At 39.0% G+C, this 24,306-nt stretch overlaps 2 protein-coding genes and 1 non-coding gene across 5 annotated transcripts in view; 1 reads left to right on the top strand and 2 right to left on the bottom strand.

Annotated features, from left to right (window-relative positions):
* Window positions 1-11,949, bottom strand: part of intu (inturned planar cell polarity protein) — a 35,484-nt gene extending 23,535 nt beyond the window's left edge. For 2 of the 3 annotated variants that reach the window (XM_039822009.1, XM_039822011.1), the window contains exons 1-4: window positions 10,711-10,969; window positions 9,084-9,685; window positions 7,526-7,611; window positions 3,910-4,125 (exon numbers count right to left, since the gene is read on the bottom strand). In XM_039822009.1, the coding sequence (XP_039677943.1) occupies window positions 3,910-4,125; window positions 7,526-7,611; window positions 9,084-9,685; window positions 10,711-10,847 (1,041 nt within the window). In that variant the 5' untranslated portion in view covers window positions 10,848-10,969. Of the gene's footprint in view, window positions 1-3,909; window positions 4,126-7,525; window positions 7,612-9,083; window positions 9,686-10,710; window positions 10,970-11,512 lie in introns of those variants that run through there. The other variant, XM_039822010.1, reaches the window with a different exon arrangement.
* Window positions 11,950-12,557: 608 nt separating this feature from the next.
* Window positions 12,558-12,773, bottom strand: LOC120573738. The gene has a single exon (XR_005641778.1). It is a non-coding gene; the product is annotated as a small nucleolar RNA U3 (small nucleolar RNA).
* A 2,993-nt stretch (window positions 12,774-15,766) lies between these two features.
* trmt10b (tRNA methyltransferase 10B) lies at window positions 15,767-23,101 on the top strand. The gene is made up of 8 exons (XM_039823440.1): window positions 15,767-16,104; window positions 16,975-17,083; window positions 17,217-17,350; window positions 18,029-18,181; window positions 18,540-18,618; window positions 20,680-20,747; window positions 20,954-21,077; window positions 21,240-23,101. The coding sequence occupies exons 1-8, from the start codon at window positions 15,961-15,963 to the stop codon at window positions 21,374-21,376; spliced, it is 948 nt and encodes a 315-aa protein (XP_039679374.1). The 5' UTR covers window positions 15,767-15,960; the 3' UTR covers window positions 21,377-23,101.
* Window positions 23,102-24,306: the final 1,205 nt, after the last annotated feature.

Raw genomic sequence — 24,306 nt, 5'->3', positions numbered from 1 at the left:
GCTGCAGCCGTTTTATCAGTCAAAAACAATCGATTTCCGAATGCAACATAACAGGGAGAAGAGTAAAGACGGAAAGCTTCTAAAGCTTAGTTCCATATAAATGCACAGATTATTTCTTGTTTTGTCGTCAATATTGACCTTGTAGTTGAAAAAGGAGCCTCATATGGAGTCCGTTCATTCGCATTCGGATATCGACTCGTTTTGACAGCCAGAAAGAGCTACGGTGAGTTGTTCAAAACCTTCTTTTTAGTAAACTCTGTGTACACAAACAATGTTGTCAATGCTTTCGTTAAGGTGTAGAGCCTCTGGTGATACTTGGAGCAAAGTCTCATGTTGTGTCGAGCCTTCTTAGTGTTTCAAAAATAGCTATTTTGAGGCTAGCATAAAAGTGCCCCTAGCACTCCCATTCAAAAGGCCATTTGACCGAAAAACGGAAATATGGTAAATCTTAAAAGTGGCGATTCCGACCTAAATATGCTTTTAAACAAAAGTTTGACCCTAGGTTGCATTTTGGCGAGAGCTCCGCTTTAAGTGTTGCTCTGTGTCATGAAAATGATATATTCAGCAGAAATAAACATCTCTGGTGAGCCTATGACCAGATAAATGTCACATAAAAATGTGAAATATCTGTTGTTGGATGCTACAGTCACCAAAATGTAAGTCTGAAATTATAGACAGCAAAAAAGAATGAACAGATGAACCACTGGATGTTTTTTCTGTCACCTCAACAATAATAGTTTGGTTTCAGTTTTACAACCCACTCTCACTTTGGGACAAACATAAAAATGTCACTTTAAAGATGAATGTTACTAAAATATTATACATGTTTGACTTTCCAGAGTAAAGAGAAGCAAATTCAGGAAATACAGGAATTTGGCTGAAGCTCAGAGAAAACCAAACGACAGTATAACATGATTAGTATTTATCCGTTACAAACTATTTTTGCAATACCAACTACCAAGTAGAGACTATTAGCACTATTAAGCATTTTAGTAAGTAAGTAAGTATAAATGTAAAGCTTTATTTACATAGCTTTTTATTTTTATTTTTTTTTAAACACAGTTACAAAGTGCTTCACACACAATTCTTACATTAGTATTCCTCCCAGCATGCTGGCATCTCTAACAGATACAGGGAGGATAAGAGCAGAGTGGCTGAGAGGCCAAGAGGACGGAGTGGTGGGTGAGGGGATAAAAACCTTGAATGAACAGGCCCTTACAGCCTTGTCAACCAGAACAAAGAAACAAGAACAACCAACACAGCACAACACTTAAGTTACATCTTTTCTGTACAAGCAAAACAATGCTCAGATCACACAATAATCACACAGCTAAGACTCAAAAATACCAAAGCTGAACCAATTTTTGCTACCTTGCAATCAAAGGACTCATCAAAGTCAATAAACACTATCATTTTCAAAATCAACCACTGGCTTATGTGGCTCCAGACAACCCGTACTCTCCACTGCTGTTTAGGTCAAGAAAAAGAAAAAAATTGGCTTGCAGATACACAAAAATGAACTGCAGAAACATGAAATACAACCATAAAGAAAACATCAACCTGCCAATAGTCGTCCACAGTGTAGGAGGTGTTGGTCAGAAAATAATTATTTGCTTCTCAGAGCAAGAAAACGCATACACACAATATGGGATTAACACTTCACTAAAAGTGAATAGGCCTATATGAAATATACAAAACAGTGCCCTAAATAAAGTTCACAGCACTAAGCTCGGGGAAGTGCCTCAACATCTCCCCTTTCCCTCTGTTTTCTGTTAGTGGCACCGCAGGCGTTGGAAAGCATCCAGAGCAGTAGTTTTCTGTAAGAGTCTGACTCACATCAGATAAATTCATAGAAAGCTTTCCACTCCTGGACATGGGATTTCCTACACATCTCAGGTCATTCTTAACACTCAATTATCAGAATACACCTCCGTACTTCTGTATAGTTCAATGTTTCAAATCCAAAATCCAAAGAGTCAGTGTGCCATTGACCACAACGTCATGATCAGGTTTCCCCAACAAGACCCACTATCTTTCCAAAGGGATAGAAAAATATGTGGTCATTCAGGGTCTAGGTCAGTGATCGTCAACTGGCGGCCCGGGGGCCACATCCAGCCCGCCAAAGCTTTCAGTCCGACCCGCAGAATAATAATGAATTCAGAAAATGCGGAGAAGTAAATGTGTTCTGGTATTAAGCATTTCGAGCTTTCAGAGCAGGTAACATTCCACAGGGAGAGTGTAAATCCGCCCCCCTGTAATTGCATCTCTAGTCACATTCCGATTAGTTTTGGTATTGCGGATCTAACGTTAAGTGACACAAAACTGGACAACACCAAGGCAAACCAGACAAAATGCCATGCAGCTTCAAGCACAATTCATTTGGATAAAAGCGTTGCATTATGGAAGATCGACGGGATTCTGTACAGCGATGCCCGCGCTCCACACACACACAGTAGAGCCGAGGTGTGTGTGTTACAACACGCAGCACATGTACCTGACTGGGAACGATTCAGAGGATTATAATCTGCCGCTGGCGCAGATGAACTAACGCTACGCTCGTTACTGTAACTACGCTTTTACCTGACAACAGGCCTTTCTTTCTGCAAGCATTTTCTACCAATCAGGACACTGTATCATCACACCTCAGTGATTTTATAGTTAAAGCTATAGTGCGTAGTTTCTGTCGCCCCCATGAACAATTCTAAGTAATGACAACAACACTGTAGACGCGTCCACATGATACAAGCCTTACGTGATCGCACACAGGCCCCCATCCATCCTTGATGCAGTTGCTAGCAGCTAAGGAGGACAGAAGGATTAAAAAAACATGATGGACTCTTCAGAAGAGGGAATTATCTACACTTGAGTTTCTGCGCGGGAAAGTCGCCGGACGACACAATCTTCTGAACGCTGCCATACAGAGAAATACAGACGGACTTGTGTGGAGCTGATAGTCTTAATTAGCTTTGTAGCAACTCATTTGGCAATGGCTTGAATGTAACGGACGTTTATTAATGTCAAAAAGTTACAAGTTTTAAAGAGCCAGTTATCATTATGGATTTATAAGAAAAAAAATTCTTCTATCATTTCCATTTACCAGCAATATTTAGGTTTCGTTTAGCAACTGTCAGCACCCACTTCTCACCTGACTGTCATGGAAGAGGCTTGCTGTTTTCAATGCCCTCCATGTTACTTTCTAATAACAGCCTGTTTCCACCGGAGGAACTCTTTGACTGTAGGAAAGTAGTAATACTTTGGCACCTGATTTATCTGACCACTACTCTTGAGCACAGAAACCAGGTTACTCATTTACAGATTACTTAAATAAAATCTATAGGTGGGCTTGAACCACAAACCTTTCAGTTAATAGCCAAACACACTAACCAGTTACACCACAGAGACTCTGGAAATAACTAGGGGGTGTGGCTGTGATCTTCCAGTCCAACACACTTGAATTACCATTTAGTGACTAAGAGTCAGGCTGGGAAATATGGCAAAAATTTTAATCATGGCATTTTAAATTTGTGCAGTGTGGGGTTCCAGCACTGAATGTTCCTGATTGGTCAAATACACTTGACTTTTCCACAGCAAACAGTGTTTTGTTTCACAGCTCTTTGTTTGAAATCCAAGATTAACCATAAAAAGGAGCCATTACAAAGAACGACAAAATAATTTCAAGCTTGTCGTCAATGATCTTTGTGGGGCTTAAGATGTAATAAAAAAAAAGGAATGCAGTGCATTGAGGGAACCTTTTAGTTCGTGGACTTTTGATAAAATGGCTAAGATGAGGTTTAAATTTAAGTTTACACACAAGTCTTAATTCTAATTAAGGTTTTTGGTGTTATTTGTCATTCATCATTTTCTGTCAAGACCAATAAATGTTCCATCATGAATTTTATGCAAACTGACCTCGTCCTGTGGTGATGCTGAGTCCAGTTTAAGTGAGAGGTACATGACAATGTGCGGGATGTGTCTTATGGACATCTGAAGTTCGGCTGTGTCCTCCCCCCACAGCAGACGCACCAGCTGGCTGACAGGCGGCGAGGCCTTCGTCCTATGGACTGATGAAGTGTCACTAGCATTGCTTCTGTCCACCTGAGCCACCGTCTCCAACGTAAGCCTCACCTGGAGATGGTGGCAACAGGAGAGGAGAAAAAGAGACAAACAAACAGCTATTTTGTTATAATATCATTGCATCAGCCTGCCTACCAATCCCTCTCAGAGTTTATTAATTTCTAAAGAATCTGCCACTATGGCTCCACATGATTCTTATTATTCTATTCTATTTTAGGAAAACAGAGGTGTGCACGTGAGCCATGCTGCCAAAGGGGAGAAAAACTTCAATCATTACACAGTCATTCAGAAAAAGCTGAAAAGTGAATAACAGGATGGAGATTGTCAGAGAGAAAGTGACATTGCAGCCAGACCTGACCGCAGCATAACAAATAGCAGGGATCTGTGTGTGTTTTTGTGTGTGTGTTTGACTGAGCGTGTTTGACTAAATTAAAACCAGACTTGTGCAAAGTGGAGAAACAGTGGCAACACAACAGACAGCCTATCTTTTCTTGTTCATGCAGTACTTTCCATACCCCAGTTTTCTATTTTACGCTGCCATTCATAGAAAGTCAAAGTGGAAACAGAAACAGAGCTGCACGGAAATCCAACAAGCACGCACATGGAACACAGTCAATGTGCAAAGAAGGATGAAAAACTGCAACAATCTGTCAAATCTACATTTAAATATGGTACACTACATCAGATTATAGCTAGTAGATGCTGTGTATAGGAAAAGAACTCCCAAATTTACATCCTATACATCAAAAATACCCCAGAATTTCACAGTGATACACAGTAATGGTATTATGTGTACATATGCATATACAAAATACCCCACACACTATATAATTTAAACTTGCACATAATCGATTGAAACACACATTTCGGACAATGAAAGACTGAATATTCACTCACACTTTACAGACTCACAATGTACATCATTTGCAAATCAGCTAAACTCTTTACCAAATTGAATTTTATGGTGCACTCAGGCTCGCTGCGTAAACTCATGGTGCATTAAGGTGCATCTCGTAAACTCTAAGAAACTCAAGCGGTTGTTGTAAAGTACCCTACTGCCATCTATTAACTCTTATTTATGTTGTTATGCATCAAGAATCCATATAGTCTAAAAAAATATTTAAATCAAAAATGTAATCGCATCGTGATCTTAAAATCAAAAGTCAAATCGAATCGTGGATTTGGAGAATCATGACACCCCATTAAAGAGTGTGTTCACTTATGTAAAAAAAGCTAAAAAGATGTGTTGAACAAGGGAAGCACCAATCCAACTTTCTTTCCCCCACAATACCTTACCGCAATTTTATGTAGTACGTATTGCTGTGGCACATACAACTGAGTGACTAGATGAATATAACATAATGAAGAATTTTATTATATTGATAAAGAAACTGTATTAAATGTGCATCTGTCATATCTGTCAATGCATGATCCACTTAATATGGTCTGCATCGTTAATTAGATCAAGAAACTATCATTGGGTTTGGGTCTGATGCAGGATTTATTTCTATGAGAAATAATGCAGTGTAACCCTGACACAAGGGGAATATATTATAAAGACAATACAGTAGGTCTGAAGATTTTTCCCTTACTGAGACATTTAGTGAAAAAGCAGAACGAAGTTGGAACAGTGGAGGTTCTGCTGGGATTTGACCTCAAACAACCGGGGACCTTGCGGATCCAGTTATAAGTTTTAACCACTACATCTTAACTGGACACACCCCAATTACACTTTGGTGTTTAACTATAATGCAGAATGTAAAATATGTCATTCATTGAACACTCTATGACTGCTTACGTTGTTTAAGACGCATAGTTTATCTTTTTAAATGGATGACCGAAAGGGGAGTCCAGTTCCTAACCCAGGCATTGTTTGTGTCTGCCACTTACCTAAGTAAGCCATTTAGTATGCTCCAAGAAATTAATGAGGTGTTGTGGTCATTACTTTCAAAAAACATGGGTAGTCCTAGATCATATGGTGCCTACCAAATATGATTAAATTGAAGATCATATTCCATGGCCAAAAATGTAGAAGCGGTATTTTTCTATTCCAACGATTACTCCCAGAACTCTCCAAGGCCTGTCAGCACTAACCACAGGCCACCCGCCTCCCCAGCAGGCGCCTACATCTGTGCTGCCAGCCATTTTAGCCAAGTGTAGAGGTATTATTAAAGAAGAACCTATTACCTAGTATTGATGTACCTTTCAATTGGTGACTCTCATTTGTTCACTCAGTCCTGGAAGTGAGAGGTAGAAATTGTGAAATGGATATCCTCAATTCTTTAGGATTAAAGGAGGATATAAGAAATAGCTCTTGAATGAGCTGAGGGACTCAAATTCAGACATAAAAAACAGTAGAAACTTTCAAATAGGCAAACCCTAAATTTGAGAAATCACTGGGTAAAAAGGCTGAGTGGGCTTACTGCAGCCCTTTCTCTCATCATAAATAATAAGGATGTGGTTAGACTGGAGTGTGCTCTGACTGGGATTCCAGTCTGTTGATGTCAGTCAGTTAGCTCTGGCTTTTAGATGGACACACACACACACACACACACACACACACACACACACACACACACACAAGTGCACACTAATGAAGGAGTAACTGAGGCTTGTTCGGCTATAAGGGTTAGCAAAGGGCATGGTGGACTGACTTTAATACTAATATTTGTTCCTCCAAACCTAATAAGTACTGTGTCTACGTTCCATCTGGGAGGGTTGGCACAAAGAAAAGCCATCCTCCAACGCACACAAGCACACACACACACACACACACACACACACACACACACACACACACACACACACACACACACACACACACACACACTCATTCTGTCAGCAATACAACTCTATTCCAAGTTTTTTTTAGAGTCATCGTGGTGCCTGAGGAACCTTGTATTTTTCCCAAAAAAATCTTCCCCGCTCTTTCCCTATAATGTAATTTAGTTTCCGACTACATCTTCTAATCAGCTGAGCTTCCAGTCCCACAACAGCTTCCTGTGGCACCGAAAAAAGAGTCACACCGCAGTCCCGTCTATCCGCTGTGTTCGCCATCAACCCGAACAGACTCTGTCATTTGCAAATTCCTACTTTTTGATGGTCTGCTTTTTGGTGAAAATGCACGACTGAGGCACAGACTGTGGATTTTTTAGCTACCGATCAAAGGATCATTTCTCAGTAATTGAGGTTTTTCTAATGTTAAACTGAGCTGACTTCTGCTTTCCATTCACATTTTAGCAGCTTAGAAGAATCTATGCATTTCAAAGTAATTTAATGTCTATATTTACTCTCCAAGTTTGCAGTTTGTGACAAGCCAGGAAAAACCCAAACACTCACACTGTGGGCCTCAAAAGGGACTAATAAAAATTGGTTGCTATCAATATCGATAAAAAACAAAAAACAAATTGTCGTTACTGAGCCTTTATTCAGCAGATTTACACACACTGACCTGTGTTGGCCCTGGGATGCAGGACAGAACCCTCTCAATGTTTTCCGAGGCCACGTCCACATCGTCCACTGCGACAAGCACATCACCTGAACATAACAGAAAAGTAACATTTATCAGTAATAAGTTATGCTAATAAATAATGCTATTAGTTTATGTTCAATCAGCTTACATTCCCGCATTAAACTGGGGTTTTCACACAAATGGGGCCAAGAAATACATTAGAATTAAAAAACCTGAGATGAACAGAAGATTCTCTTGATGCACAGCTGAGCATAATGAGTCCACATGAAGGGAATGAATTCCACCAAAATTCAATCAACTTTAGTACTGTAATAAAGTGTGCAGTGTGCCTTCATTTTTTGGTGCAATCTTCTCCCTTTCCCTCAGAAAAGTGTTGGTCAGCAATTAAATATTGACTTGGCTTATATGGACAGTAAGAACATTACTTAGAATAATTTTATTGATTGTATTATTGTGATTTGCTTCTGACCTATGCACTTGGATGACCCAGTAAAAGGCCAATAAAGTGCTTCACCTGCTTGTGTGCAGGGCAGCTGACCACCATCTCTGTAACAGAGCTATTTCAGGTATTTAACCAGGCTAAATGTTTAAGCAAGTAGCTGGCTGCATAAAAAGCTTCTCTAAACAGTAACTCATGTGGGTAGTCATTTGTGCTGAGGCACGACTGGCGTTCCTCTGTCTGCTAGTAAAAGCTGTCCGATCATTAGCCCCGATAGAAGAAAATCCCTTCAGAGGAGCCGAGCTTTCAAACAGACTGATTACCATTTCTTCAGGACCAGACCTGAATATAGAGTTACATTCACTCTACGAAAATGTGCTGAAAGTTTCACTCGGACCGAATATACTTGCTGCTAAAAGATGGCAATGAGAAGTAGCTATTAAACTTCCTACACACATTTTTAACAAGACCCTTGTGGTTTTACAACGCAGAGCTAAAAACTGAAACTATGATAATGATTTGTATCACTCTGTAGTTTTAACTATGGATTTGCCACACTGAAAGAGTTTAGACAACATGATGAATAACAAGGCTAGTTCTTCCTTCAGAATAAAAACAATTCTTTCCAGTTACCTTTAAAAATCATAGTTAGTTAGTTAATAGCCGGTTAGGCTACCACCTGCTGACTTGATTAGGTGTTGTACATGACGCTCATTATTTAAGCTTTGGGCTCTTTATCTCAAGAAATCTGATTAAGACTGTGTTGTAATAATTGTAGCGCATGCTTTCGCAGTGCATCAGTGTGGTGTGGAAATAAATAAGTCAGTGCTGGTTCATGACATGAAATCAGAACAGCTGCATAGCTGTGTTTTCCCTGTCCTGAAAGCAGTTGGATCTGTTGAGGATGGAGAGAGTGCCTTCTGCATAACGTCAGTCACAAAAAGTACATTTTTTTTGTTTAACTGATGTAGTATTAGAGGACTATCTTCATTGGCCTTTTCAAAACTGTATAGAAAATACCGCGAAGGTATTTAAGATGATTATATTTTGTAGTTTTGTATAGTTAACAACAGCTAACTGTTGGAATTATGGTCTTACCAATTAAGATTTGGCCACATTTGATGGCCGGGCTATTGGGTATTAATCCATGAACAGTCAGTCTTTCCTCCTGTCTGACCCCTGCAGAGTCTGCCTGTCCTCTGCTCCAGGAGGGGCGATGCACCACCCCCAGCAGCGCTTCCAGCAGGCCTCCACTGTCAGAGAGAGGTGTTGATGAACCTCCAAGACGTTTAGGGTTGAGGTAGACACACACTTCCTTCAGTTGCTGCTGCTGAACCATCACACCCTGCCTTTGACCTGGCTGGTTCTTCAAGATGGATGCTGGAGGTGATGATAAAGTCGAGTTGTCTTTACCCCCATCCTTCCCTCCTACTCTGCGCTGAGATGGCCGGCGTTTTCTCCTGAGGATCCTGGCTAGTCTTTTTAATGGGGGCTCACCTTTCGTCCATGAACTGCATCGCTGCTTCTTGTTTTCCTCCGTGATGACCTCTGCCTCCTTTTCGCTAAAGCGAACATGATTAGTGGCCACACCTTGGTTGGCGGCGTGGGCCAATGCAGCCTCTTCTTCGCCCTCACTCAACTCAAGGTAGAAAAGCTCGCCATTCTTCTGGATGTCATCCAGCCATTCTGGTTCCAAGTCACTGAAAGAAATCAAACAGAGCATTGAAAAACACATAGCATCAAAGGCAGAGTTGTAGGAAACTGGTAAGAGAGGGTTCCATTAATAGGGACTCGAGACATACTAATATAATCGATATGATGATACAGGACTAGATTTCATTTTTTAGATTTTGGTTATCCTCATACTGTAATAGTTTACATGTTGTCTTTTTCTGTTCCAAAAAGCCATACTGAAGTTAAGAGTCACTACTTCAAAAATGTATTTGGCTGTTTTTTCTTGAGTGAAATGTACAATAAATGCTCCTCCTCGCTTGCCATTATATCCACATTTCTTAATTACTTCTGTCTTGAAAGAGATTCAATATTATCCATGCAGTGTCAGTATTTAGGCTACTGTTGTTTTTTAATTTAATTTTATCAGTTATTGCCCATGTGTATTGTAATGAAGAAATTAAAAAATCGAAACTAAAAACTACTATATGTAAAAAGCGTAATCACATGCTTGACCAAAAGTGTGAGAATAAAAAACTAGTTATTTTTTTCCTTTTGGTTTCTCTCCTTTTAAACCTTCTTTGAAGAAACCTGTGGTAGGCAGCTTTAATGTGATATCCATAAATTTACAGAGGATGACAAGAAGCATACAATTACTTATGAAGGCTTACCTCCCAAATTGAAAACACTCCCTAAAAGCTATGAAAAGCACAAAGGAGGAGGGATGGAAACTGTGTGGATGGGATGACACTCCCTCTTTGGCAAAGCTGGCCATTGCCTAACATTTACAAGTACTTTTATTCACAAAACAACTATTTTTAGATGATATAAATAAATGATGTAAATAAATGCTTCACAACAGCCACATAACCACAGCCTAGGTTTTATATCTGCATTGTAAACCATCAAAACGACTGTTAAAGTGTCATGTTGTACTGTATCTTGTTCTGTGTATACTATAGCTTGTTAAACCAGACTCATCTCATACATCTTAAGCAGCTTCACGGGGTCTCATGTGTTTGTTTGTATTCACGGAGTCAAATTATTTTCTTACTTAGAGTAGTCGGAGCTGTTGAAACTCGATGATGTGGATTCACAGTCACTATCGTGCTCTTGCTCGGCATCATCTTCTTCCGTTTGACCGCGACAAAGACTTTTTTCGGTACACTTGCGGACGTTTGCGGAGGCCATTTGTCTGGAAGACGTTTTATTTCCCACTCAATCGCGAAAAGCGTCTTTAAAAGCTCAACTTTTAGAAAAACGAACAGTGATTTTCGCTCGCCATGTTGGAAGCGTCGACGAGGTGTTGTCACGTGATGCGAGCGGCGAATGCGCGCAATCTGATTGGCGGACGGTGCAGTTTCCCCTGACAACGCAGACGCTTTCTTGTGTGTTTCTTTGCCGTCTGGCACGGGCGACCGTGTGCCAGTTTACTTGGCAGCACGTTAAATAATGCAGAAACCACATAGACAACACCACACACCCGCTCACAGTAAATTCCATGTAATTAAATTTAAATCAATGGAAATAAATACATGAGGTGATATAAAATAAGATTTGTTATGAGGGGTAAAATGAGTACGCTGACTTCTGACTGCCACAACAATGAAAGGATCCCAGACGAATGTGGAATTGTGAATGCAATGCTTGCCTGTGTCTAATGAATTTTAAATTAAATGCAGATTTGCGCTTTCAATTTGTTGTTCCTCTATCCACCTTCCTACAGACTTGCACGAGGTTTTAAATTCCGCCTCCCGTGCCAAACTTCCCGACACACACACACACACACTTTAATTACGTATGTAAAAGAAAGAGATAATTGTGTCATCCACGCATCATGTAAATGCTTTACTGACCTGTAAAGGAGAACACTGCGAATAGAGTCGAAGTCCTCTAAATTTTTAGAGAATGAACCTCCATCTATAGAAATGTTAAACATCATGTGTGTGGCATGTTTTCGCCGGACCAACAACGCTACGTTCACTTAAACTGTCCAGTTTGTGAATATGCAATTCAAAACTCCAAGAGGTTTCAAAGAAAAGCTACAAAAAAAACAGTTTGTCATTGCACCAACAAGATCAAAACTAATTCCTTTCCTCTGTCCCGTATGAAGTTTCAGACCGCGCATGAACGCCACCGGTCCATCATGGTGCAGGCTGAAGTGCGTATCCGAGACCAGAACGAATCCTCCTCCAGTTTCTCATGTCAGTCACTGACACAGAGAAGTGAACGTTTTTTTTTTTTTAAGTTTTGAGTGTTTCTCCAGGGCAGCAGAGCGGAATTTGTCCCAGCGGTCTTCTTGGCAGGTGGAGTACTAAAACCCCGCCTACTCTGGGCTACCAACAAAAAGCTTATTGAAAACAAAGCATATTCAAGCCTGGGGAAATACTCCACCACGTGTTTCCTCGGCAATAATCCCAAATTAAGCAACGTGTAGGTATGCTAAAATTTAGTTTTCAGTAAAGAGTTAAAGTGGTCTGTTAACTGTCCACTTTTGAATATTGCCATACGATTCTAAATAATGGGGTGCCACAATATTTGAAAGTGCCAATATCAAATTTTAAAAACACTCAATTAAAAGTAAAAGTCATGTGTTACATTTCTGAGTAAAAGTACATACGTATTTTATTATTAGCAAATGCACTCAACTAATCAAAAGTAACAGAACTACCTCAATGCAGAATACTCCTATCAGGGAGTTATATTTGAAAAAATACATCACATATGTAGGCTACAGTAATCGGGTACATGTACTTCAGTAATCGAGTACATGTACATGTACTTCAGCGTATTTTGTCATCAGCGGTGGAAATTGTCATTCTATACAACTTCTTACTAAACCTATGTGGGACGTATATAACAACTTCCATTTGTAGGTTTTATTTTTAACATCATTGCACTACCACTCTGATCATACTCTTCCCCTCATTGTCCCCGAGGAGACAGTGAACGGTCATCAAAAGCAGAGAACACATGAAATACATCAAAGTCCTCTGCCCGCTTCGCGCTCAGGAAAGAGTATCATTCACTCTTCATCGTGGTTAGCGAGACCAAACATTTTAGAAACACATTTCTCAAGTCAGAAACTATAGAAATGATCCCTGAAAGTATAGTCTTAACTTCACCAACGCGCTTGCCCTACCACTAGTATGACGAACCTGGGCTTTACTGTCATGGTGCTTACATCCAAACACTACGCCAGATGTTTATACTAAGAAAATCATCACAAAGAACATTTTAAAAGCTAAGCAATGGATGACACCGAATAAAAAAAAAACACAATATGCACATATATCTGCAATTGTTAGAACGATACTGAACTTTTAAACGCATACTATACATTTTTAATCGTACCATAATGACAATATCTGCCACCGAAAATATATTTTAACACCGTTCTACCGTCAATAAAAAGCACAGCCTAAACAATCAAACTGTTCACAGGATAAACGCCCGTATAACATGTTTAATAATCAATGAAATATATATATTACGAATACCCACAATGCTGTCTGGTAGCATACCCCTCCTCCCGAGTCTCTCATTGGTTGCTGTGATGCTGCATGGCAGCGTGTTAGGTTCAAATGCTAACAACAGAGCATAACCATTGTTTATAGAGCCGACATTTTCAACAATCCTAAAGACTTGTACATTGGCTGAATGCTGGTGTAACATTATGGAACATTACTTAACATAGAAATAATGTCACAAAGTAAAAGACGATGATAATTTTACTTTAACGTTAAGAAGAGCTAGAACCCAGTGTGCACCTTCTTTTGGCTTCCGACCACAAACAAGACTACAAGGTAGTTCCTGTGCATGACCAAATAGCAGCACACTTGACAGAAACACTTGAAAAATAGTTTCAAAACGTTTTAATGACTAAACTTCAAGTCTAAGAAAACACAGAGAACATATTTTACAACTTTATCTCACAACAAATTATTTAAAGCTATGAAGCTTTTCTTTTGTAACAGAACATAATGTCCTTACTCATTTGAAGTTTTGTTATAACAAAACGATTAGGTGTTTTGGAATGATTTGCTGAAAGCAGTGACATAAAAAGCCAATACAATATGGATTCTTCCAGTAGTTAAAGTAGAGAAACAGAATATGTTGCAGTACAAGTCAGTAACAAGTAACGTTCAGTAAAGTAAGTTTTTAGATTTAAAGCATTGGACAATCACTGTTGTAGTATTGTTGGCTGGACCACAGGGTAGATCTCTTCTCTACCCACTAATGAAGTAAGTGTAAGTGTAGCTGCAAAACTTTTTAAAACTTTATTTAGCAAAAAAATAGATTGACATAGCACAACCGTAAATAAAATATAAGGGATGAAAATATAACAATAGCTAGATTCTACCAGCACTAATAACCAAAAAAGATGGCACAAGATTGATTTTAGCATTTCACAATCATTACCTCAATGTTGACTTTTTTTCTCCCTTGTGTTTAGACATCCAGCATCATACAACAGTGTTCCCCTGCAACTATGTGCATGTGGATTTCTAAAAGTATAATTGATAAATATTTGAAGAAACTTTAAAGTGTTAATTGAGAATCCAGTCAACCTAGAGAGAACACTGTGCACAAGTTGTATAGTTTTCTGTATGCTTAGATATAACTTTGCAGCGCACATATTATTTACAGTCTATGGCAGCGCATGTAACATTACACAACGATTTATGAAAGTTAAGGCTAACGTTAGCTTACTTAGCATGCGTTTCTAGCACTAGCTAGCTAGCTAACGTTAGCATTGTCAGTCCACCACGACCTTGACACACTTTTGGAGCCAGACTGAAGGTTAATCTTAGTATCCTTAACCAGTTTTAACCACCATACGTGTTTTAAGAGTGTAAATATACATAAATGTCTATATAAGACAACCTTCAGACTAGTAACGGGATAACTTTGAGCTAGCTAACGCCATTTAACTGAACAGCCGACTGAAATTTCAGTCATTTATTCGCAGCTTCAAAGAAAATTCAAAACGCTTAACATTTTACATACGTTTTTATTTATTTTTTTACCATACAATAAAATTATAAACTTACTCACCACCATCCATGGGCTAATGGTAAAATGTCCCAGTAGCCGCGTTTCCATCAAACACATTCCGTAAAGAAATCGCTCCCCTTTGTGCATGCTTAATTGGAACAGGAATTAAGGGGACGTTTACAAAGTTTAATTAAATAAAGTTTAAGTTGTATTTTATTTTATTCTGTGCTAAGTTTGAACTGGCTGTTTATTATTTGGTGTTATTTCTAAAAAGAGTTGAAGATGCAGTTGGAAGTGGAATAAATCAGGATAGGAAAGTAATGTAACAAACACCAAGGCAAATTCCTCATAAGTGTTACATACTTGGCAATAAGTAGTATGCTAAGTAGTGAGAAATCTATTTTTATTCGTATTTGATGCAATGATTTAGGAATATCAATCTTCAGGATACCGTTCGCAGAGTGCTGTAGATGTCCTTTCTGAAAGAAAAAAAGACAATAGATAAATCCAATAAGAATAAATAAAAACACTTTTTTCTTCTTCTTTTACTTTTTTAACCTTGTTAAGTGAGCGATCGTATATTTAAAATGTAAATTGCAAATTTTCTTTTCTCTGAGAACACGGACTGTCTCTTTAGAAAAATTGATGTATTTCAGTGTTAAACACATGTAACAGTAGTGTTAAACACATGTAACAGTAGTATAATAAGGTGTGTAGCCCATGTATGTCTATTTCTTCGAATAATTCATACAGAAGAAAACATTTCTTTCCAATAAAACCCGTCGTCCTTGCTATATTAGGGAATGAACAGTAATTAACCTCTAGGATTCAATATCTGATTAATATAGTATTCAAACTTATTTGGAGTTATACTGGTATTATACTGGCCTCTTCTGGCGTGTTAGTGGTAATGTAAACTCCTGACTACTATTATTTTAAATATTACACAAAATAGTAAATATGCAATGCATGGCTTGCTGAATGTAGCCCTATTGTTTATTCTTCTCAAAATTCACATTTAAAATATCATTAATTCAAAATTCATCGTCTTGTCCCCGCCTATGGTCCCCGCCCCCCTCCACTTGTTTACTCTGACGTCATTCACACGCGCCGCTCACATGGAAGCGACACCTTTCTTAGGCATATTATCACTCTTTCTGCCTTTTAGATCACTAATATGTTGCTTTAATGTGTCATTTAGTGTATTTAAGAAAAAAAGCTATTATTTTAAAAACATTTAGCGTTACGATATCAACACAGATATGACTTTTTGGCTTGTTAAATGCCACAAATAGAAACTAGATAAATGTTGACTGAAATGGCACATATAGGCTCAGATGTGTGTGAAATGCAGCTGAATGGAGTTTCAGAGGTGATGGATCTGCTTCAAATAGACGTGGAGACTGATGTGGTGGAAGACAGGGCAGGGAGAGAAGCTGCACCGTTTTCAGTGAGTAGATTTTGTACTTGGCCTTCATTTGAAATAAACACTACTACTACTACTACTACTACTACTACTAATAATAATAATAATAATAATAACGTTACTACTTTAAAACCTCTTCAAGCTTAATAATAATAATAACGTTACTACTTTAAAACCTCTTCAAGCTTGCATGTTTTTCCAGGGTAGTAGCTTCACTTATCATTATTTTATTGATTATTTCCTTTGTTATTACATAATTATCAATTCTGTGAAATGTAAAAACAAAAAACATCAACCTATGAACATCATGGTTTTCCAGTGACAGAGTAATTTAAACCATGGAAGTTAAGCTAATTGAAACATTATTTCTCTCAGGACCACAGTATAAAAACATCAGGCAAAACATGAAAACAGCAAGACAAAATATAAAAACATGTAGGTGCATCAAAAATCTGAATGCAATAAGTGATCTGAGTGTCTGAGATCCTATTTGATTTCTGAAGCAGTCTAATGTGTGCAGTCCTAAAACACCCACAGTATTCACATGACAATGGTATGTTACATATCAAAGCAGGTTAATCTTAATTTTTTTATTCAGGTTTGAAATCCTTATATCTCTTGTTTAGGTGTTATTAATGTTTTTAGATGGCTTTGGTTGATAAAATGCATGATTCTGCATGATTTCAGATACTTTTGTGACCCAATGGGCTTATTAAATATTTTTAAAACCCTTCAAACAAGATTTTAAAAAAGCCTACCAAAGTTTACACAGATGCCTGGTTTCCATCTAAAATCATGTAGTATCCCAGTTATGTTTGTAATTGGTCTTAAAATACTGTAGTTGTCTTGACCTATTCTGCACTGTTAATGGTGATCTATCTGTTAAATGAACAGAGAAATGTGTTGAGGAAGCAGCGACACTGGGAGAGGCAGCTGGCAGCGAAGAAAAGCAAGAGGAAAGAAGAGAAGCAGCGGAGGAAGCTTAACCGTGAGCAGGAGTCAGGTACAGATCAAGCGAAGAGAATCAAACACTAATTTTTCTTTTGCATGAAGATTAAAGGTGAAAGTCATTTACATTTTAACTCCAGAGCTTCTATAACCAGAACACCTGTCTTTCCTGTGATTCTGTCATACAGGTTCCCGCACAGATAATCCTCAGTTTACCAAACGAGTCATGAAAGCGATCACAAAAGAACGTTTAGCTGAGGCTCAGTCCACAGGACTCAAACTCTGCGTAGACCTGAGTATGACAGACAGCATGTCTGACAAGGTAGGTGCCACAAATCAGCATCATTAACTCTTAAACAGCCTGTTTTTGAGAGTTTAGAGGGTACAAACCAGTTGGTTTTATTTCAAATAATGGTTTTCCAAAGAGATACTGTCTGATTTAAAGTGCTCATATTATGCTTTTTGGCTTTTCCCATTTCCTTTATTGTGTTATATATCTTTTTTGTGCACGTTATAGGTTTACAAAGTGAAAAAGCCCAAAGTCCACCCCAAAGGGACTTACCATCTCCAACAGAAAACACTGTTCACAAACTGCTCCAAACAGATCTATTGCCTTTACTTCTGTGACAAAAGTGCGTCACTTTGTAACACGTTATAATGCTCACCTAGCTGCTAGCATGGCATGTTCTTATACTCTGCTTCTGACTGGCTAGTAGTCCTTACCTAGATACTGCACATGTGCGACTCCCAACAAAGATGGAACAGAAGTGAGATGCCTCACTCTGTAGCTAAAAGAGCTCAACACACAGGGTGAAAAGAGGAGCTGCAGCAATGTGCAGTGCAACAAAAATATGGTGTTTTTTGAAAATTAAAACATGTAAACCTATTCTCATATAACCTCTAAATACAATTATGAACCTGAAAATGAGCATAATATGAGCACTTTAGCTGTCTGCATAAGTTCACCTACAGTACCTTAACTATGTGTGTGTGTGTTCAGGAGATCAGTCGACTGGCTGGCCAGTTAAGAAGACTGTACGGTTCAAACAAGAAGGCGATTCGACCATTTCACCTTCTCCTGACAGACCTGAGAGAAGACAGCCGTCTCTACAGAGAGTGCCTACGAATGAACGCAGGGTTCCTCAACTACATGGTGATTATTGTTGTTCAACTCAACTTCCAATTGTATTATCCTGAAGGAAATTTGATCTGCAGCAGGCATCAAACCACATCAAGGACCATGACAAACATAAAATACTGACAGCACAACATTTTCACATCCTGATATTCACTGGTAAATATTTCTGGAAGGGGAAATAAAGCTGGACATATCATTAGTTGTTGTTTTGCCAAATTAAAAGCTATGTAATTAATCTGGAGACACGTGTTTGAAATAAATATTTTAACTAAATACATAAAATTGTACATAATCTGGGCTAGGAATAGTTTGAATATTTAGCAAGAGACCCAAATTCTTTTCATTTTTCATTCCCTTTGTACGTTTATTTCAGATGGACATAACAGAAGAAAGCTGTCTGGACCTTTTTTCTCCAGAAACTGTTGTCTACCTCACACCAGATGCTGAAGAAGGTTTGAATGATGTCTCAATGGAAGTACAAATTTAGTTTAACTATTTTTTGCGGCCAGCAGAGGGTGCATTCTGGCCACATTCATGTGGACCATACCACTACAACTTTTACTACTGCTACTATTTATACTACTACTAGCACTTTACTCAATCCCTTTTTCAAATGTACACATACAGTGAGGAAAATAAGTATTTGAATACCCTGCTATTTTGCAAGTTCTCCCACTTGGAAATCATGGAGGGGTCTGAAATTGTCATCGTAGGTGCATGTCCACTGTGAGAGACATAATCTAAAAAATAAAAAAATAATTTATTTGTATGATACAGCTGCAAATAAGTATTTGAACACCTGAGAAAATCAATGTTAATATTTGGTACAGTAGCCTTTGTTTGCAATTACAGAGGTCAAACGTTTCCTGTAGTTTTTCACCAGGTTTGCACACACTGCAGGAGGGATTTTGGCCCACTCCTCCACACAGATTTTCTCTAGATCAGTCAGGTTTCTGGGCTGTCGCTGAGAAACACGGAGTTTGGCTCCCTCCAAAGATTATTGGGTTTAGGTCTGGAGACTGGCTAGGCCACGCCAGAACCTCGATATGCTTCTTACAGAGCCACTCCTTGGTTATCCTGGCTGTGTGCTTCGGGTCATTGTCATGTTGGAAGACCCAGCCTCGACCCATCTTCAATGCTCTGACTGAGGGAAGGAGGTTGTTCCCCAAAATCTCGCAATACATGGCCCCGGTCATCCTCTCCTTAATGCAGTGCAGTCGCCCTGTTCCATGTGCAGAAAAAAACACCCCCAAAGCATGATGCTACCACCCCCATGCTCCATAGTAGGGATGGTGTTCTTGGGATGGTACTCATCATTCTTCTTCCTCCAAACACGGTTAGTGGAATTATGACCAAAAAGTTATATTTTGGTCTCATCTGACCACATGACTTTCTCCCATGACTCCTCTGGATCATCCAAATGGTCATTGGCAAACTTAAGACGGGCCTTGACATGTGCTGGTTTAAGCAGGGGAACCTTCCGTGCCATGCATGATTTCAAACCATGACGTCTTAGTGTATTACCAACAGTAACCTTGGAAACGGTGGTCCCAGCTCTTTTCACGTCATTGACCAGCTCCTCCCGTGTAGTCCTGGGCTGATTTCTCACCTTTCTTAGGATCATTGAGACCCCACGAGGTGAGATCTTGCATGGAGCCCCAGTCAGAGGGAGATTGACAGTTATGTTTAGCTTCTTCCATTTTCTAATGATTGCTCCAACAGTGGACCTTTTTTCACCAAGCTGCTTGGCAATTTCCCCGTAGCCCTTTCCAGCCTTGTGGAGGTGTACATTTGTGTCTCTAGTGTCTTTGGACAGCTCTTTGGTCTTGGCCATGTTAGTAGTTGGATTCTTACTGATTGTATGGGGTGGACAGGTCTTTATGCAGCTAACGACCTCAAACAGGTGCATCTAATTTAGGATAATAAATGGAGTGGAGGTGGACATTTTAAAAGCAGACTAACAGGTCTTTGAGGGTCAGAATTCTAGCTGATAGACAGGTGTTCAAATCCTTATTTGCAGCTGTATCATACAAATAAATAGTAAAAAAATCATACATTGTGATTTCTGGATTTTTTTTTTTAGATTATGTCTCTCACAGTGGACATGCACCTACGATGACAATTTCAGACCCCTCCATGATTTCCAAGTGGGAGAACTTGCAAAATAGCAGGGTGTTCAAATACTTATTTTCCTCACTGTAGTAAAACACAGAGATAATGTGAGGGTTAATTAAAAAACTCATTGAAGGCTAAATAATACATGGAAAATTAGAAGAAAGTTGTACATTGAGCGAAAAAAACTGTTTTCAGGGCAAAGCTACATAATGCTATATATATTTGCATGATTAAAAATCAATTGCTGACACTAAGAGAAACTCACAAGAGGCAAAAACAGGAGGGCACACATCAAAAGGGCAACACATCGGTGGTAGAAAGGTTTAAGAACAGGATCAGTCTTTTCCCATTTGATTTTCTTTAATACTATTTTTTTTATCTTTTTTTATTTATTTCAGCTTTAGAAACAGTGGATGCTGACAAGGTGTACGTCCTCGGTGGCCTTGTGGATGAAAGCATCCAGAAGGTATTATACATTCAGATGGGTTATAACTGCACAACACAGACATCTCATAGCAACAACTCGATCAGCTAATTTAATATGACTGATTCAATGTTGGTTTTCTTTTTTTAAGTCAGTATATAAGTAACTTTCTTTTCTGTTCAGGTCAAATTAAATCCAATAGCGTTTGTCATTAATGCAGTGACATCACTGTCGTCTCTCCCCTGCAGAAGTTGAGCTTCTCAAGGGCCAGAGAACTGAGCGTCCACACGGCGAGGCTGCCCATAGACGAGTACATGGTGAAAAAAAACAATGCCAAGAATTTCCACTCAAAGATCCTGGCTGTTAATCAGGGTGAGACATTGCATTTAATTTGCAGGACAGCTGATGCTATTCTGTATTTGTTATTAATGGAATCTCTCTGTCTCTCTCTCTCTGTCTCTCTTTTTTGTCTGTCTGTCTCTCTCTCTCTCTCTCTCTTTCTCTCTCTTTCTCTCTCTTTCTCTCTGTCCATAGTGTTTGACATCTTATTGACTTTCTGCAAAACTGGCAGCTGGACAGAAGCCCTGCAGGCATGGTTCCCCCAGGGGAAGGGTTATGTTGTTGCACCAGAGTTTTCCCTACCACTTTCCGTCCCTCCATCACAAACTTAGCATAGTGATTCATTTTCTGCCATGATTTATACAGAACCCTTTTTGCGTCCATGTTACTTACTTGAGGGGAGTTGATACAACGTGATGTGCCCGGTTAAGGAGAAATAACACACTGTTGTTTAACATTTCTGGGTATTGTTTACTTTTACCAACAACTGTAATATTGTTTATGGCTGGAAATGTTTAAAAGTTCTCATCTGACTTTTTAATAAAACAGTGGAACTTTTGTATTTTTACACTTTCTCAGGATTTTTTTGTTGAGTTCAGTAACACTAATAGTCTAATCTGTTTTTGTACATAAAATCTTAATGCAAATGTGTCTTAGTTTTTACATTGAATGATATGACACACAATATATTTGGCATTTCCACGTTTGCACAATTTTGGTTTTGGTTTTAGTTTTGCAACTAAAAACTGAGAAAATTGTGTGTAGGTCTGTAAGTCTGCCAGCAGAGATAAAATGCATCATCCATCCAACTTAAAAATATTGACCTGAAGGCAAAGGATAAAAGAATTACAGAGCTGTTCCCTGTTTTTTTTCTGTTATTTTTGAAAGATGTTGCCGACCATAGTTTCTGAAAGCTGCTTGTTAATGAATAAGCCAGTGCGTGTAGCGGATAGCTTTTGTTTGGGTCATTGTACTTGAACTGTTGTATATTGTTAGATATCTACTGTATGTTTCACTGTAATGCAGTGTTGTTGCACTTTTAAAGATTTTTCAGATTTATTTGCTAGAACATTTCTGCCTGATGTCCATTTTTGGTTGTAGAGTTTTGGTTAGCCTAACTGTTACGGCCTGAAAGAAGAGAGACAGGGTTGCAGCTGGAGAATGAACTTCAGTTATGCAGTCATGTTTTCCAAAGAACAGTGGATTTATCTCATGACCCCGGGTAAATCTTTATATGGCTTGTTCACTAATTTCTGTGTCATCTGATTCCTTGTTTATTTAAACAGACGTGACTGAAATAATGAGACGGATGACCAAAGGTCAAAGCACATTTGTGTTTACTACTAGATTACTTTTTTCAAATACATTATTTGGCTTTGTGCATAAGGTTGAATACTACCAACGTAACAGCAGTAGCTCATAACCTGTCTCAAGCAGAGTAGTAATTAAACTCTGTGTCTCCTAAATGATAAGACAGTGCTGTCTCAAGCACTCCCATCCAGCCAAGGTCATGGGAATGAAGTTAAATACACATAAATACTTCCTACACACAAACTGTACTGTTTGAAAGTCTCCTCAATCAAGATTCCATGACCTTTTTCTGTGCAAGTCTCCCGAACTTTCTACACGCATCCAGAGTTAAGCTGCTCTTGAGTTTTTCCATAACAGAAACGTACAGGAATATAATTAAACTAGTCTCAGAAAACATATGTTGTCCATTGACTGTGTTTTGATTGGCTTGAATGGATGTTGGAATACATTTGTTTTGGCTGAACATGATCTTCTCAATGTTATCTCATAGCAGTGGGGGAAATAACATGATTGTGAAATGTTGCTCTCTGGCAGTTAGAGCACCCACTTATCCTGAAAAAATTCACGGTCACGTTGCAGACTGCCTTCAGCTGTATACGGTGTAGACATACACGCGGATAGCTCAAAATGCGTATAGATAACACGCCACTTGGCTTTAGAAAGTTGTGTGTATGTTTACGCGAAGTCATGATATGTGGTGGAAGATTTCTGTCAACAGACTGGGCAATAAAGAAGTTTCAAACAGAGACAGGTTGTTCCGTGATAGTTTGTTCAAATGTATTATTGCTTGCAAGCATAGGCGGAGTTTGACATTCGAGCCAGGGGGGGCAAAAAAAAAAAAAAAAACTCATTGTAGCAACTGAGACCTGGGGAACACAGCACGATCACATACAGTGCCTTGCGAAAGTATTCGGCCCCCTTGAACTTTTCGACCTTTTGCCACATTTCAGGCCTCAAACATAAAGATATAAAACTGTAATTTTTTGTGAAGAATCAACAACAAGTGGGTCCCAATTATGAAGTGGAACGAAATTCATTGGCTATTTCAAACTTTTTTAACAAATAAAAAACTGAAAAAGTGGGCGTGCAAAATTATTCAGCCCCCTTAAGTTAATACTTTGTAGCGCCACCTTTTGCTGCGATTACAGCTGTAAGTCGCTTGGGGTATGTCTCTATCAGTTTTGCACACCGAGACGACGATTTTTTGCCCATTCCTCCTTGCAAAACAGCTCGAGCTCAGTGAGGTTGGATGGAGAGCGTTTGTGAACAGCAGTTTTCCGTTCTTTCCACAGATTCTCGATTGGATTCAGGTCTGGACTTTGACTTGGCCATTCTAACACCTGGATATGTTTATTTGTGAACCATTCCATTGTAGATTTTGCTTTATGTTTTGGATCATTGTCTTGTTGGAAGACAAATCTCCGTCCCAGTCTCAGGTCTTTTGCAGACTCCATCAGGTTTTCTTCCAGAATGGTCCTGTATTTGGCTCCATCCATCTTCCCATCAATTTTAACCATCTTCCCTGTCCCTGCTGAAGAAAAGCAGGCCCAAACCATGATGCTGCCACCACCATGTTTGACAGTGGGGATGGTGTGTTCAGGGTGATGAGCTGTGTTGCTTTTACGCCAAACATAACGTTTTGCATTGTTGCCAAAACGTTCGATTTTGGTTTCATCTGACCACAGCACCTTCTTCCACATGTTTGGTGTGTCTCCCAGGTGGCTTTTGGCAAACTTTAAACGACACTTTTATGGATATCTTTAAGAAATGGCTTTCTTCTTGCCACTCTTTCCATAAAGGCCAGATTTGTGCAGTATACGACTGATTGTTGTCCTATGGACAGAGTCTCCCAGCTCAGCTGTAGATCTCTGCAGTTCATCCAGAGTGATCATGGGCCTCTTGGCTGCATCTCTGATCAGTCTTCTCATTGTATGAGCTGAAAGTTTAGAGG

The sequence above is a fragment of the Perca fluviatilis genome, chromosome 14, assembly GCF_010015445.1.
Source record: "Perca fluviatilis chromosome 14, GENO_Pfluv_1.0, whole genome shotgun sequence".
In the NCBI taxonomy this organism is placed as follows: Eukaryota; Metazoa; Chordata; class Actinopteri; order Perciformes; family Percidae; genus Perca; species Perca fluviatilis.
The sequence above is the reverse complement of the archived record's forward strand: the minus strand, read 5'-3'. Positions and strand labels throughout refer to the sequence as shown.